Here is a 14,606-nt window from a genome sequence, read left to right on the forward strand (position 1 = left end):
CTGAGCACTGAAGTATTGATTATTTCGAATTGTGGTGCTGGGAAAGACTCTTGAGAGTCCCTCAGACAGCAAGGAGATCAAACCTGTCAATCCCAAAGAAATCAACCCTGAGTATTCATCAGAATGACTGATGCTGAAGCTGAAGCTCCAATACTTTGAAGACCCTGATACTAGGAAAGATTGAAGGCAAAAAGAGAAGAAGGTGGCAGAGGATGAGATGGTTAGATAGCATCACTGACTCAATGGACATGAATTTGAGCAAACTCAGGGAGATATTGGAAGACAGAGGAGCCTGGCATGCTATAGTCCAGAAGGTTGCAAAGAGTCGAACATGACTTAGCAACTGAACAACAGTTTTTAAGCACTCGCTTACAATATAGGACTAGGTTATAAGGCTTAAGCTGGAACCCCTAGTACTATGAGAACTCATGGCACTTTTCTCTCATTTATTGTTTCCTTTTTCTTTTCATCATAACCTAGTGGGTTTTTATTCTGCTTATGCCTACTTTCAGATGTGTTTACACACTTAATTTAAATAAACTTTGGTCTAATTTTTAATTTATTGGTATCTTCTGAGTAATCATTTCATATACATTAAAACCTTTGAATTTGAAATTTTTTTAATTCATGCAAAAATTCATCTAGTAAAATAATACCATATTTGGGACAGAGGAAGCAGACACTCTTCCCAAGGACTTCAGTGAATAGTGACTAATCCAATATTTTATTCTTTTCATTATTGGAGAGACTCAACAGGAGCTAAAAACTAAATCAAGTATCTTGAGTAACTCCAAGGTTCTTTGGATAGCTTTAAACACATCCCTCTCTCTGAAGATGTACAATCATGTTCAGAACATCTGCCCTTTGAAGCTCTACCTAACTTTGCTCTCTTATTTTTTGAGGGAACAACAGTTTAGATAGATGCAGTCTCCCAAGGGAAGCAGATAGTGTCTGAGGAGCAAGAACCCAGAGAGACAGAGACATGTTTAGTAAATGGTAGCCAGTGCTGATAACAATAGAAAAATGATTGCCTTTCAAGATTTAAGAGCATCAAGTGTTCTGGCAGATCTTCCTAGGCTATATAACCTCTAATCTAGACTGATGAAGAATGTCCTTGAAGACAACACATCATGGCAGTGGCTAAGCAGAAAACCCTGTTGAGTGAAGTATGTTTCCTGCCATCACAGGAAACACAGTCATGGAAGTGTCTTCCCTTGCCTTGTGAATTGGGAAGGTAGTGAAATCAATGAAAATTTGCAATTCTCAAAAAGTAAAGTAGGTTAATTTATATAAAGAAATTCTAAATTTACATTTTAAAGCAACATTATTTTTTAAAATTGTGCTGGTGAATTGTTTTGTATATAAACAATTTTCTGTTTCAGTGTGGTTATTAATTAACATTGACTATAATGTATTAAGTATAATACATTTCTAAAATATTTAAATTACAGAAAGAAAAAGAAAATGACTTAGGAAACTTTAAAAATTACCTGCTAAGATATTTAAAATGGCTCTCCAGCAAACATACAAAAAAAACTCAAAATGGCAAGATAAAGCTCTTTTAGATTTTTAGATTTAGAGTCCTTCTAAACTAGCTGATTAGAATGCTAGTGCATTAAATAGGGTTGTAGAATTCAAGGCTTAGATTCAGAAATTGACATATCCAAAATTACCCTTAAAAATGCCTTAGGAAGTCATATTGGAGTCTAGAGAATCATATTATATGAGTGGCTTCTGTTTCAAAGTTATGTTGTCTTTTAGAATATGTACTTTATGTTCGAATGCTAGAGTCAAACTTTGTAGAGGAGTGCTCAGATGATGATCTTACAATCAAGTGAGAAACCAGAAAATTCTTACCATTCATGTAATGCTCACTTCAGAGCATATACTCTTTGAGAATCAGGCAGAATTGTCTATACTGTTTATAGAGTAAATCGTCATTTTTTTCTTTTACTGGTGAACATATTATGGTTGAACTTGTGATAATAAACTTTATAAAGACACAATTCCACAGTATATGACTATATATTTATGTTAAAAGTTCCACCTGAATTTTTTTCTGATATCTTTGTTATTCACATAGGAAAAAAATGATGCTATACTATGTCTTTCCTTTATTCTCTACAGATAATGGATTCTGAATTAATGCATAGTATAGTCGGAAGCTATCTTAAACCTCCAGAAAGAGTGTGTGTTCCATCAGTCACTCAGAGTGATGAATCATCTCAGACTCACTACTCTGTGAACTTAGAAGTTACATCTTCTAAAATGCTTCGTAGTCCAAATAGCCAAGGTAATGCTCATAAAAAATCGTATTTAAAATTAGAGAAATTAGGAAGCATGTTATATAAAACTTTTCATTTTTATGTAGAAAATAAGATGATTATGTATTTAACTAATCTTAGTAAAATGCTAATTTTGACTCTGTTGCTTAAAGTTTCTGTAAATTTAAGTTACTTAACATTTTTATTTTGGCTTCTTTGCTATAAGATGAAGATTAATATAACCAGCTAGGCACATATTGCAGATTTATCTTTAAAATGTCATTAAAAATAGGAAAATATTCTGAAGAATAAAAGGTCAGATTTGGAGAATCCTTCTAATGAATAAGGTGGTTAGAATATTAAAGAATTAAGTTGATTTTAATCTTATTCAAGGATTAAATTCAGAAATTGCATATATCCGAAATTACCCTTGAAAATTCTTCATGAATCCAGTTCATTGGAGTAACTACAAGATACAAGTATTATAACTTTTAAAATATAAGTTTAGGAGAATCTTAAAATTTAATTAGAAAAACATTTATGATTCCAGGCATACCTGTACCATATACATTACTTTCTAAGATGCTGATAGTCATGTTTTTTAATCTTTTATAATAATGGTTGCCATTATAAATAGACTATAGCTTTGTGGACAAAGCAACTACAAGAAATATTGATCCAAATCAAACAATAATCTCTAACAAAAATCTTTCTAATTGGATATGAACTATATGAAAGTTAATCTTGAACATTTATTTATATTCCATTCATCTCTAGTTTTACAATTTGAAGTTGTAACTGAGAAGAACATATAAGATAATATTTGAAAATTGTATAACTTGAGCTTACCTGAATTATGAAGATATTAATGTATCTGAATAATAATCATAGTAGTACATGTGTATCACAATCTTTCAAGCCTGACATCAGTTAAGCCACTAGATTGTAATTTTTTCTTGATGGAAGAAGCAATGTTCTACCTCATATGTCCTAATAATTAACATAATATCTTGGACAAAGAAACAATAAATGTTTGTGATTTGACTGAAACTGAATACATCAAGAACTGAAAAATTTTTAACTTTGAACCTAAATTTCCTTGTTAATTAGTGAACATCATATTTTAATTTTCCTTATCCATGCTCAGACTTGTATGCCTCAAATTTCCCCTCCTTTCTCCCATGCTCCCTCTCTTCCTGCCTTCTTCACCTGCTTCTTCCCTTCCTCCCACACTCCTGTCTCTCATTCTCTCCCTCTCTCTATACACACACACACACACACATATATATCTTTTTTGCATATGTTTTGAACATATTTGCTTTGTTAAATTAAAATGTGATTATTAGCTTTCTCACATCTCAAACTTAGAAAATTACTAAATATAATCATAAATATATTATTTTTATAAGACATGTTAGAATTTGTCCCTCTTTAGAATTTTAGTCATTTTTATTTTTTATAAGGAATATAAATTACTTTTTCTTTTTTACTTAAGTAGCAAAAATATACTGCTCACTTTTATATGCTGCTATGATTATAAGTGCTCAAAAATTCTCACTTAAAATATCAAGACAATTTTTTCAACAGCTCTTATTTTAGCATTAAGAACTCTTCAGGAAAAGATTCATCGTTTAGAGTTAGAGAGAACACAAGCTGAAGATAACCTGAACATTCTTTCCAGAGAAGCGGCACAATATAAAAAGGCCTTGGAGAATGAAACAAGTGAGAGAAATCTGGCACACGAGGAACTGATAAAGCAGAAAAAAGGTAAGAAAATTCAATAATTCTCAGAAGGAAGAGGTTACCAAAGTTTACAACTTGAAAATAAAAAGCCCAGTCTAAGGTTTACTCAATATCTTTGTTCTTATATGTGTTCAAACCTTGTGGGCTTGTTCTCAGATATTTTGATATTTTCACTAAATGGATATAATTTTAAACTTGCCTGTATATTATCTGTTATCCCAGTTCATAAATTATTGAGATTAAAAGAAAAATTAAGTTTTTACACAAGTTGTATTTAGGAATTACAATATTTTCAAAATACCAACAAAATTCATGTATTATTCAATTCAGTTCATTTGCTCAGTCGTGCCCGACTCTTTGTGACCCCATGAACCACAGCACACCAGGCCTCCCTGTCCATCACCAGCTCCCGGAGTCTACCCAAACCCACGTCCATTGAGTCGGTGATGCCATCCAACCATCTCATCCTCTGTTGTCCCCTTCTCCTCCTGCCCTCAATCTTTCCCAGCATCAGGATCTTTTCCAATGAGTCAGCTTTTTGCATCAGGTGTCCAAAGTATTGGAGTTTCAGCTTCAACATCAGTCTTTCCAGTGAACACCCAGGACTGATCTCCTTTAGGATGTACTGGTTGGATCTCCTTGCAGTCCAAGGGACTCTCCAGAGTCTTCTCCAACACCACAGTTCAAAAGTATCAATTCTTCTGTGCTCAGCTTTCTTTATAGTCCAACTCTCACATCCATACATGACCACAGGAAAAACCATAGCCTTGACTAGACGAACCTTTGTTGGCAAAGTAATGTCTCTGCTTTTTAATATGCTGTATAAGTTTGACATAACTTTCCTTCCAAGGAGTAAGTGTCTTTTAATTTCATGGCTGCAACCACCATCTGTAGTGATTTTGGAGTCCAGAAAAATAAAGTCAGCCACTGTTTCCACTGTTTCCCCATCTGTTTCCCATGAAGTGATGGGACCAGATGCCATGATCTTAGTTTTCTGAATGTTGAGCTTTAAGCCAACTTTTTCACTCTCCTCTTTCACTTTCATCAAGAGGCTCTTTAGTTCTTCTTCACTTTCTGCCATAAGGGTGGTGTCATCTGCACATCTGAGGCTATTGATATTTCTCCCAGCAGTCTTGCTTCCAGCTTGCGCTTCATCCAGTCCAGCATTTTTCATGATGTACTCTGCATATAAATTAAATAAACAGGGTGACAATATACAACCTTGATGTACTCCTTTTCCTATTTGGAACCAGTCTGTTGTTCCATGTCCAGTTCTAACTGTTGCTTCCTGATCTGCATACAAATTTCTGAAGAGGCAGGTCAGGTGGTCTGGTATTCTCATCTCTTGAAGAATTTTCCACAGTTTATTGTGATCCACACAGTCAAAGGCTTTGGCATAGTCAATAAAGCAGAAATAGATGTTTTTCTGGAACTCTCTTGCTTTTTTGATAATCCAGCAGATGTTGGCAATTTAATTTCTGGTCCTTCTGCCTTTTCTAAAACCAGCTTGAACATCTGGAAGTTCACAGTTCACGTATTGTTGAAGCCTGGCTTGGAGAATTTTAAGCATTACTTTACTAGCGTGTGAGATGAGTGCAATTGGGCGGTAGTTTGAGCATTCTTTGGCATTGCCTTTCTTTGGGAAAGGCAATATATTATCATATCATATATTATATCTTATTATCATATCATATATTATATCTTATTATCATATCATATATTATTAGCCTGCAATATTATTAAAATGCTTCCTATTTTTACTAGTTTTTTAAAAATTTGAAAATACAAAGCAATAGTAGTAGTTAAACAATGTAAAAATAAAACAATAAAAATAACTTAAAAGATTAATTGGAAGAAGTGGACAGGTAGGTGGTTTCTGAGGAAATTAGGAAAAGGACTTATGGACACAAGTTTTAGAGATGTAGAACATAAGTTCTATAAAGTTCACTTCAAAATTGTGGCTTTTTTTCCCCCTGTAACACTATATCACCCTCATAAACAATGTTCAAGTTTATGTTTCAACTTGAAAATAGAAGAAATGAGGAGAAAAAAGAAGTCCTGAGGTAACTGAACAAAAGTAGAATAAAGAGCCAAGGAAGATAAAGAATTAGAATGAGGTTCCTTACTTCCTACAGAATTAACTATGGGATCAGTAGTTGAGAAATAAGGAAAATGGAAATAGTAGAATGCCTATATCTGAGTTTTCTGAAAGAGAAGAAATATATTATTAGGGAAGAGACTTTCAGTCAGTCAGGTCAGTTGCTCAGTCATGTCTGACTTTTTGCGACCCCATGGACTGCAGCACGCCAGGCTACCCTCAGTTCAGTTCAGTTCAGCTGCTCAGTCGTGTCCGACTCTTGGCAACCCCATGAATCGCAGCACGCCAGGCCTCCCTGTCCATCACCAACTCCCGGAGTTCACTCAGACTCATGTCCATCGAGTCAGTGATGACATCCAGCCATCTCATCCTCTGTCGTCCCCTTCTCCTCTTGCCCCCAATCCCTCTCAGCATCAGAGTCCTTTCCAATGAGTCAACTCTTCGCATGAGGTGGCCAAAGTACTGGAGTTTCAGCTTTAGCATCATTCCTTCCAAAGAAATCCCAGGGCTGATCTCCTTCAGAATGGACTGGTTGGATCTCCTTGCAGTCCAAGGGACTCTCAAGAGTCTTCTCCAACACCACAGTTCAAAAGCATCAATTCTTCGGCGCTCAGCCTTCACAGTCCAACTCTCACATCCATACATGACCACAGGAAAAACCATAGCCTTGACTAGACGGACCTTTGTTGGCAAAGTGATGTCTCTGCTTTTTAATATGCCATCTAGAATAGCCATAGCTTTTCTTCCAAGGAGTAAGCGTCTTTTAATTTCATGGCTGCAATCACCATTTGCAGTGATTTTGGAGCCCAAAAAAATAAAGTCTCTCACTGTTTCCATGTTTCCCCATCTATTTGCCATGAAGTGATGGGACCGCATGCCATGATCTTTGTTTTCTGAATGTTGAGTTTCAAGCCAATTTTATCACTTTCCTCTTTCACTTTCATCAAGGGGCTCTTTAGTTCCTCTTCACTTTCTGCCATAAGTGTGGTGTCGTCTGCATATCTGAGGTTATTGATATTTTTCCTGGCAGTCTTGCTTCCAGTTGTGCTTCATCCAGTCCAGCATTTTTCATGATGTACTCTGCATATAAGTTAAATAAACAGGGTGATCATATACAGCCTTGACATACTCCTTTTCCTATTTGGAACCAGTCTGTTGTTCCATGTCCAGTTCTAACTGTTGCTTCTTGACCTGCATACAGATTTCTGAGGAGGCAGGTCAGATGGTCTGGTATTCCCATCTCTTAAGAATTTTCCACAGTTTGTTGTGATCCACACAGTCAAAGCTTTGGCATAGTCAATAAAGCAGAAGTAGATGTTTTTCTGGAACTCTCTTGCTTTTTTGATGATCCAGTAGATGTTGGCAATTTGACCTCTGGTTCATCTGCCTTTTCTAAATCCAGCTTGAACAACTGGAAGTTCACGGTTCACGTACTGTTGAAGCCTCACTTAGAGAATTTTGAGCATTATTTTGCTAGTGTGTGAGATGAGTGCAGTTGTGCAGTATTTTGAGCATTCTTTGGCATTGCCCTTCTTTGGAATTGGAATGAGAAGTGACCTTTTCCAGTCCGATGCCCCGTGCTGAGTTTTCCAAACTTGCTGGCATATTGAATACAGCACTTTCACAACATCTTTTAGAATTTGAAATAGCTCAATTCGAATTCCATCACCTCCACTAGCTTTGTTTGTGGTGATGCTTCCTAAGGCCCACTTGACCTTGCATTCCAGGATGTCTGCCTCTAGGTGTGTGATCACACCATAATGATTATCTGGGTCATGAAGATCTTTGTTGTATAGTTCTTCTGTGTATTGTTGCCACCTCTTCTTAATATCTTCTGCTTCTCTTAGGTGCTTATCATTCTGTCCTTTATTGTGCCCATCTTCGTATGAAATGTTCCCTTAGGTCCTCTATTTTCCAGATGATATTATTTCCCAGGAATAGCCAGGTTTTTGTGATCCCACAAGTCACTGAGGTCCTTCCCCTTCAGAAGTATACTTTCTGGGTCTTTATGAGTCAGTGTTAAATTAGTTATATGTAATTAATGAGATATTCACAAATTTTATGTTAATTTCGGGAGAGTCATTATTTAGAAGTAAAGAAGTTTTGAACTTATGACTTTTGATTGAATTCATATAATACATGTCTTGTGATAACTCTCTGATATGATTCATTATTACTTTTTCTTTTTCATAGATATAAGTATGCAGTTAAGCTCAGCCCAGTCTCGCTGCATCCTCCTAGAGAAGCAACTAGAATATACAAAGAGAATGGTTCTCAATGTAGAACGAGAGAAGAATATGATCCTAGAACAACAGGTGACTATATTTTCTATAGTAATATAATATGTTTTTGAAGAATATTTAATGTCATGGGAAAATTGTCATATTGTAATTTAAATAGGATATAAAGCTGTATGTAGGAAATTTCCGGTTATAGTGATGCACACTAAGTCATTTGAACCAACTTTTCTATAGAGGAAACACAAACACTGGACAGAATATTAAAAAAGAAAAGAGGGAAGGGAAGGAGGGAGGAAAGAAAGGAAGAAAAGAAAATACACAGAATTGGTGGAGAGTTAACAAGGTGATGAAAGGTCACCAATTCAGAAGTATGTGTGCATAGTTAAATTCAAAGAAGTTGACCTCCAGAGTGGTTGGCTTTGGGTCCCTTCCTTTTTAGGACATTTTTTATTCCAGAAGAGTCAGTTGAAAGGCTAAATAGTGCTTTTGAAAGCCTCATTATGGGCTAAAGAAGTTAAAGTTAAGAGTTCAAGATCTGCCAAGGGTAGGAACCCTGGTAAATATTCTGTGCTCTGAATGCTTTGTAATGATGAACAAAAAGGAAAACAAGATAGATTACAGCTCAGCTCTAGATTATCAGAGTAATCTAGAAAATCTTAGTCCCTGAAATTGGATTAAAGTGATCCTTAATGGCTAATGTTCCCAGGGTCCTCAAATTATTTCTATAAACCTTTCTTCTACACAGTGAGAAACTTTGCAATGAAAGATGACCAGGCAGAAGGAAATAACACTATCAAAAGAAATAGCATACTTAACAGACTATATATAAACACTCTCACAAGTTAGCTCCAGCTAGATTCTGGCTCTAGAAGATACAAACTTTAAAATAATTACACTTGATATAATCAAGGAGATAGAAAATAGGATCAAAATTTTCAACAGAACATTAGAAACCATAAAATGGCACAGCAGATTTGAGAAGGAACCAAATAAAAATTGCAATATTGTAAAAAATACAATAAATGGAATTGAGAACTTAATGGTGCATCTAACAGCAGATCAGAAGAGATAATGAGTGAATTAGAAGATGAAACCATCCAGATCAATGAAGAGACAAAACAATGGTAAGTTTAGAAAAGAGAGCAAGAGACATAAGTTAGAGTGAGGTCAAATTTATCTGTGATTGGAATTCCAAAAGGAAAAGAGAGAGAATAGGACAGAAACAATATTTGAAGATATAATGGCTGGGAAGTTAAAAAATTGACTAAAAAAATAATCACACCACAGATTTAAGAAACCCTATAAAGCCAAAGCAGCAAAAATAAAAAGAAATAAAATAAATAATAAGACAAGAATAGGGATGGAATGGGGAGGGAGGAGGGAGGGGGGTTCGGGATGGGGAACACATGTATACCTGTGGCGGATTCATTTTGATATTTGGCAAAACTAATACAGTTATGTAAAGTCTAAAAATAAAATAAAATTAAAGACAAGAATAAAATCCTAAAAGCTGCTGGGGAAAATAAAAGGGTTATGTTCAAAAGGACAACAATTAAATTGACAGCTGACTTCTCAATAGAAAATACTGAATCTGGAAGAAAACAACTGATTATAATTAAGATATTAAAAGAAAATAACTGCCAGTCTAGAGTCCAATGCCTGGTGAAAATATCCTCCAGAAATAAAGGTGAAGTGAAGACATTTTAAGACTGACCAAATCTGAGGTAGTTTGTTACTAGGAAATACATTCTAAAGGAAACACTGAAGGTATCATTCAGACAGAAGGAAGAGTATCTTAGATAGAAGGTCAGAGATGCAGGAAGGAATGAAGAACAATGAAGATGGTAAATATATAGGTAAATAAATATATAACAGCAATAATTATGTTTTATTTTATATATTTAAATATATATAAAGGATTATAATTAATGAGAATAGTAACATAAATTAGAACTGATAAATACAGTTTAAGTGTTCTAAGATCTTTGCTTTATGTTAAAAATGGGTAGAAGTATCAGTCAATACTGGATTTTAATGGGCCAAGTATTTAATAGGTTTCTCAAAGAACTAGAAAAGTTGATTCTAAAATTCATATAAAAAGGAAAGGTCCAAAAGTAGCCAAGCTATTCTGAAGAAAAATAAGATGAGGTCTTGCCCCATGACATATTGATACTGTCAAAATTAGCATGATATTTGTGTGGACTGACAGAATAAAGAATTAGGGTTTAGTCAGATCTACTTATATGGAAAGTCAATATAAAACAAGGATGCCATTGCATAACATTATTGAAATGCTGGTAAATATGTGGGGGAAATTGATTATCACAATAAATATGTGACTTCAGTAAATATGTGGGGGAAATTGATTATCTATGTGAGAGAAAAAGAAAGAAATTGGATCCCTACCTCACATCATACACAAAAATAAATTCGATGGATTAAAGACTTATATGTTAACTTTGGAATTTTTAGAAGAAAACACAGAATAATGCCTTTATGACTTTGGAGTTAAGAGAGATTTCTTAAGCAAGATGCAAAAAGTACAAAGCAGTGGTAGAAAAATGGGCAAAGTTATGAAGAGGCATTTTGCAGGATAAAAGAAATCACAGTCCAGTTCAGTTCAGTTCAGTCGCTCAGTCATGTCCAACTCTTTGCGACCCCACGAATAGCAGCACACCAGGCTTCCATGTCTTTCACCAACTCCCGAAGCTTGCTCAAACTCATGTCCATCGAGTTGGTGATGCCATCCAGCCATCTCATCCTCTGTCGTCCCCTTCTCCTGCCCCCAATCTCTCCCAGCATCAAGGTCTTTTCCAGTGAGTCAACTCTTCGCATGAGGTGGCCAAAGTATTGGAGTTTCAGCTTTAACATCAGTCCTTCCAATGAACTACCAGGACTGATCTCCTCTAGGATGGACTGGTTGGATCTCCTTGCAGTCCAAGGGACTCTCAAGAGTCTTCTCCAACACTACAGTTCAAAAGCATCAATTCTTCGGTACTCAGCTCTCTTTATGGTCCAACTCTCACATACATACATGATTATTGGAAAAACCATAGTTTTGACTAGACAGACCTTTGTCGGCAAAATAAGGTCTCTGCTTTTTAATACACTGTCTAGGTTGGTCATAACTTTTCTTCCAAGGAGCAAGTGTCTTTTAATTTCATGGCTGCAGTCACCATTGCAGTGATTTTAGAGCCCAGGAAAATAAAATCTGTCAACTGTTTCCACTTTTTCCCCATCTATTTGCTGTGAAGTGATGGGACAGATGCTACTATCGTAGTGTTTTGAATGTTGCATTTTAAGCCAGCTTTTTCACTCTCTTCTTTCACTTTCATCAAGAGGCTCTTTAGTTCTTCTTTGCTTTCTGCCATAAAGGTGGTATCATTTGCATACCTAAGGTTATTGATATTTTTCCTGGCAGCCTTGAGTCCAGCTTGTGCTTCATCCAGCCTGGCATTCCACATGATGCACTCTGCATATAAGTTAAATAAGCAAGGTGACAATATACAGTAGTTCAGTGATTATTGATAAATGAGTATGCTAATGTAATCTATAGTCCTACCAAATAAAGGAACATTTTTATCACCCCAGAAATTTTCTTATATCTCTGCCAAGTTATTCCCTGCTCTCTCCCCACCTCCTAACAATGCAACTACTATTCTGATTTATTTTACTTCATATTAATTTTACCTGTCCTAGAACTTCATATAAATTGGATGATAGAAAATGTTATTTTTGTGTCTGGTTCTTTGGTTTCACATACAGTTTTTTAGATTAATCCATGTTGTTACATGCATCAGTAGTTCATTCCTTTTATTGCTGTGTAGAATTTCATTATATAGATATGCCACAATTTGGTTATCCATTTTTCATTTGATGGATATTTGACCTTTTTTCCAGTTTGGAGGTGTTGTAAGTAAAGATACTTCAAACATTCTTGTACAAACTTTTTTGTGACCATATGTTTTAATTTCTCTTAGATAAAGAGAAATTATAGTAGAATTACTGAACCATGGGGTAGGTATATTTTTATAAGAAACTATCAAAGTATTTTCCAAAATATTTTCTTCTAAAAGCTCTTAATTTTCATTTTGTTCTATGATCCATCTGGGATTAATTTTTGTATAGTGAGAAAAAATTATTCAAGGTTAAATTTTTTCCATGTGGATGCCCAATTGTCCCAGCACCATTTGTTAAAAGATTTCTTTTCTCCCATTGAATTGATTGGGCACCTTGGTCAACAAACAGTTGACAAAGATAGATCAAGTCTGTTTCTGGAACTCAGTATTTTCTAGGGATTTTCTATATACATAATCATGTCATCTATGAATAAAAAAGTTTTATTTTTCCCTTTCCAATTTTTATGGCTTTTGTTTTTTGTACTTTCTTGCACTGGTTATTGCAGCTAGTACAGTGTTAATTAGAAATGGTAAAGACTGACATCCTTGTTTTGTTTCTGATCATTGGGAGAAAGATGCTAGTCTTTCACTAGACTATTATCTCTAGGTTTTTCGTAGTTATCCCTTATCAAATGTGGAAATTACTTTCTATTCTTAGTTTGCTGGAAACTTTTATTGTGAATGATTTTGCGATTTGCTTTTTATACATGTAGTGAAAGGGTCATATGATTTTTCTCATTTCTTCTGTTAACATGGTAAGTTACATTGTTTGATTTTCAAATGTTAACCAACATTGCATTCCTGATATAGGCCCCAATCGATCTTAATGTAGTATCGTTTTTCTATATTGCTTGATTCAGCTTGCAAAGATTTCACTTAACAATTTTCGTGACTTTGTCCTTAAGCGATCTTGGTTTGTATTTTTCTCACAATGTCTCATTTTGTTATTATGATTTTGTTTGACCTCATAAAATTAGTTGGGAAGATTCCTTCTATTTTCTGAAAGACCTTATATAAGAATAGTTTTATTTCCTCCTTAAATGTTTGATAGAGTTCAAATTTGATAGATGCTATCTGGGACTGAAGTTTTCTTTAAATATATAGTGTTTAATTATAAGTTCAGTTTATTTATAACAGAGATTTGGCTACTCAGATTATCTGTTTTTATTGTGTCTTTAGAGATGTTCCCTCTTGTATTCCTGACACTAGTAGATTGTATTTGTGCTCTTTTTAAAACTATCAACCTACATATCACTTTATACATTTTATAGATTTTAAAAAATAAATCTTTATAAAAACTTTTATTTTCTATTTCATTGATTTCCACTTCATCTTTATTATTTCCTTCCTTCTACTAATGTAGGATTTAATTTGCTATTTTTTCCCTAGCTTTGGATGTTGGAAACTTAGATTATTGACTTTAAAACTTTATTATTTCTTTTAAAATGTAATATATTGTGATTAAAAACTATCAAGTTCCCTCTAAACTGTGCTTTACCTGCATCCCACAGGTTTTGACATTTTGTATTTTCATTCTTTCAACCAAAAATATTTTTTAAGTTCCCTATTCCCTAGCGGTTTCTTCTTACATTTTGCTGACTTCTCTTTCTCCAGGTATTTTTCCCCTTCTCTTTTTTAGTAACTACTGTATAGGTTAAAGTTATGTATTCTTAATGTACTACAGTCTATCATGAATTAGCATTAAAATATTTCACATGTAATATAAGATCCTACTACATAATGATTCCATTTGTCCCCCTTTGTGCTACAGTTTTCATACATTTCATTTCTATGTGTGTTATGTAGCTCACAATACATTGTTTCTGTTTCTCCTTTAAATAATCAATTTTCCTTTAAAGAAAATTAAGAAATAAGAAGTAATATATATTTATCCACATTTTTACTATTTCTAGTGCTTTTTAAAGTATGCTGGGAATTCTCTTAGCATGTATTTGTCTGGAAAAGGCTTTATTTCACCACCATTGTTGAAGGATAGTTTCACTAGGTATAAAATTCTAGTTGATTTTTTTTTCCCCCAAGATTTATTTATTTACTTTTGGCTGTGCTGGGTCTTCATTGCTGTGCACGGGCTTTCTCTAGTTGTGGAGAGTGGGGACTACTCTAGTTGTAGTTTGTGGGCTTCTCATTGCGATAACTTCTCTTGTTGCAGAGCTCAGGCTCTAGGGTGCACAGGCTTCAGTAGTTGCAGTGCATGGGCTTAGAAGTTGTGACTCTTGGGCTGTAGAGCACTGGCTTAGTGGTTGTAGTGCATGGACTTAATTGCTCCGTGACATGTGGAATCTTCCTAGACTAGGGATTGAACTCACGTCTCCTGCATTGGCAGGCAGATCCTCAACCAGTG

The 14,606-nt window shown here is 34.8% G+C and overlaps 1 protein-coding gene across 3 annotated transcripts in view; it reads left to right on the plus strand.

Annotated features, from left to right (window-relative positions):
* The window catches only part of CEP57L1 (centrosomal protein 57 like 1), a 224,759-nt gene that overhangs the window by 197,438 nt on the left and 12,715 nt on the right, over nucleotides 1-14,606 (plus strand). For all 3 annotated transcript variants that reach the window (XM_044924375.2, XM_006075465.4, XM_006075464.4), the window contains exons 2-4: nucleotides 2,128-2,293; nucleotides 3,852-4,031; nucleotides 8,299-8,420. In XM_044924375.2, the coding sequence (XP_044780310.2) occupies nucleotides 2,131-2,293; nucleotides 3,852-4,031; nucleotides 8,299-8,420 (465 nt within the window). In that variant the 5' untranslated portion in view covers nucleotides 2,128-2,130. The remainder of the gene's footprint in view (nucleotides 1-2,127; nucleotides 2,294-3,851; nucleotides 4,032-8,298; nucleotides 8,421-14,606) is intronic.

This window comes from Bubalus bubalis, chromosome 10 (genome assembly GCF_019923935.1).
Source record: "Bubalus bubalis isolate 160015118507 breed Murrah chromosome 10, NDDB_SH_1, whole genome shotgun sequence".
Lineage (NCBI taxonomy): Eukaryota > Metazoa > Chordata > Mammalia > Artiodactyla > Bovidae > Bubalus > Bubalus bubalis.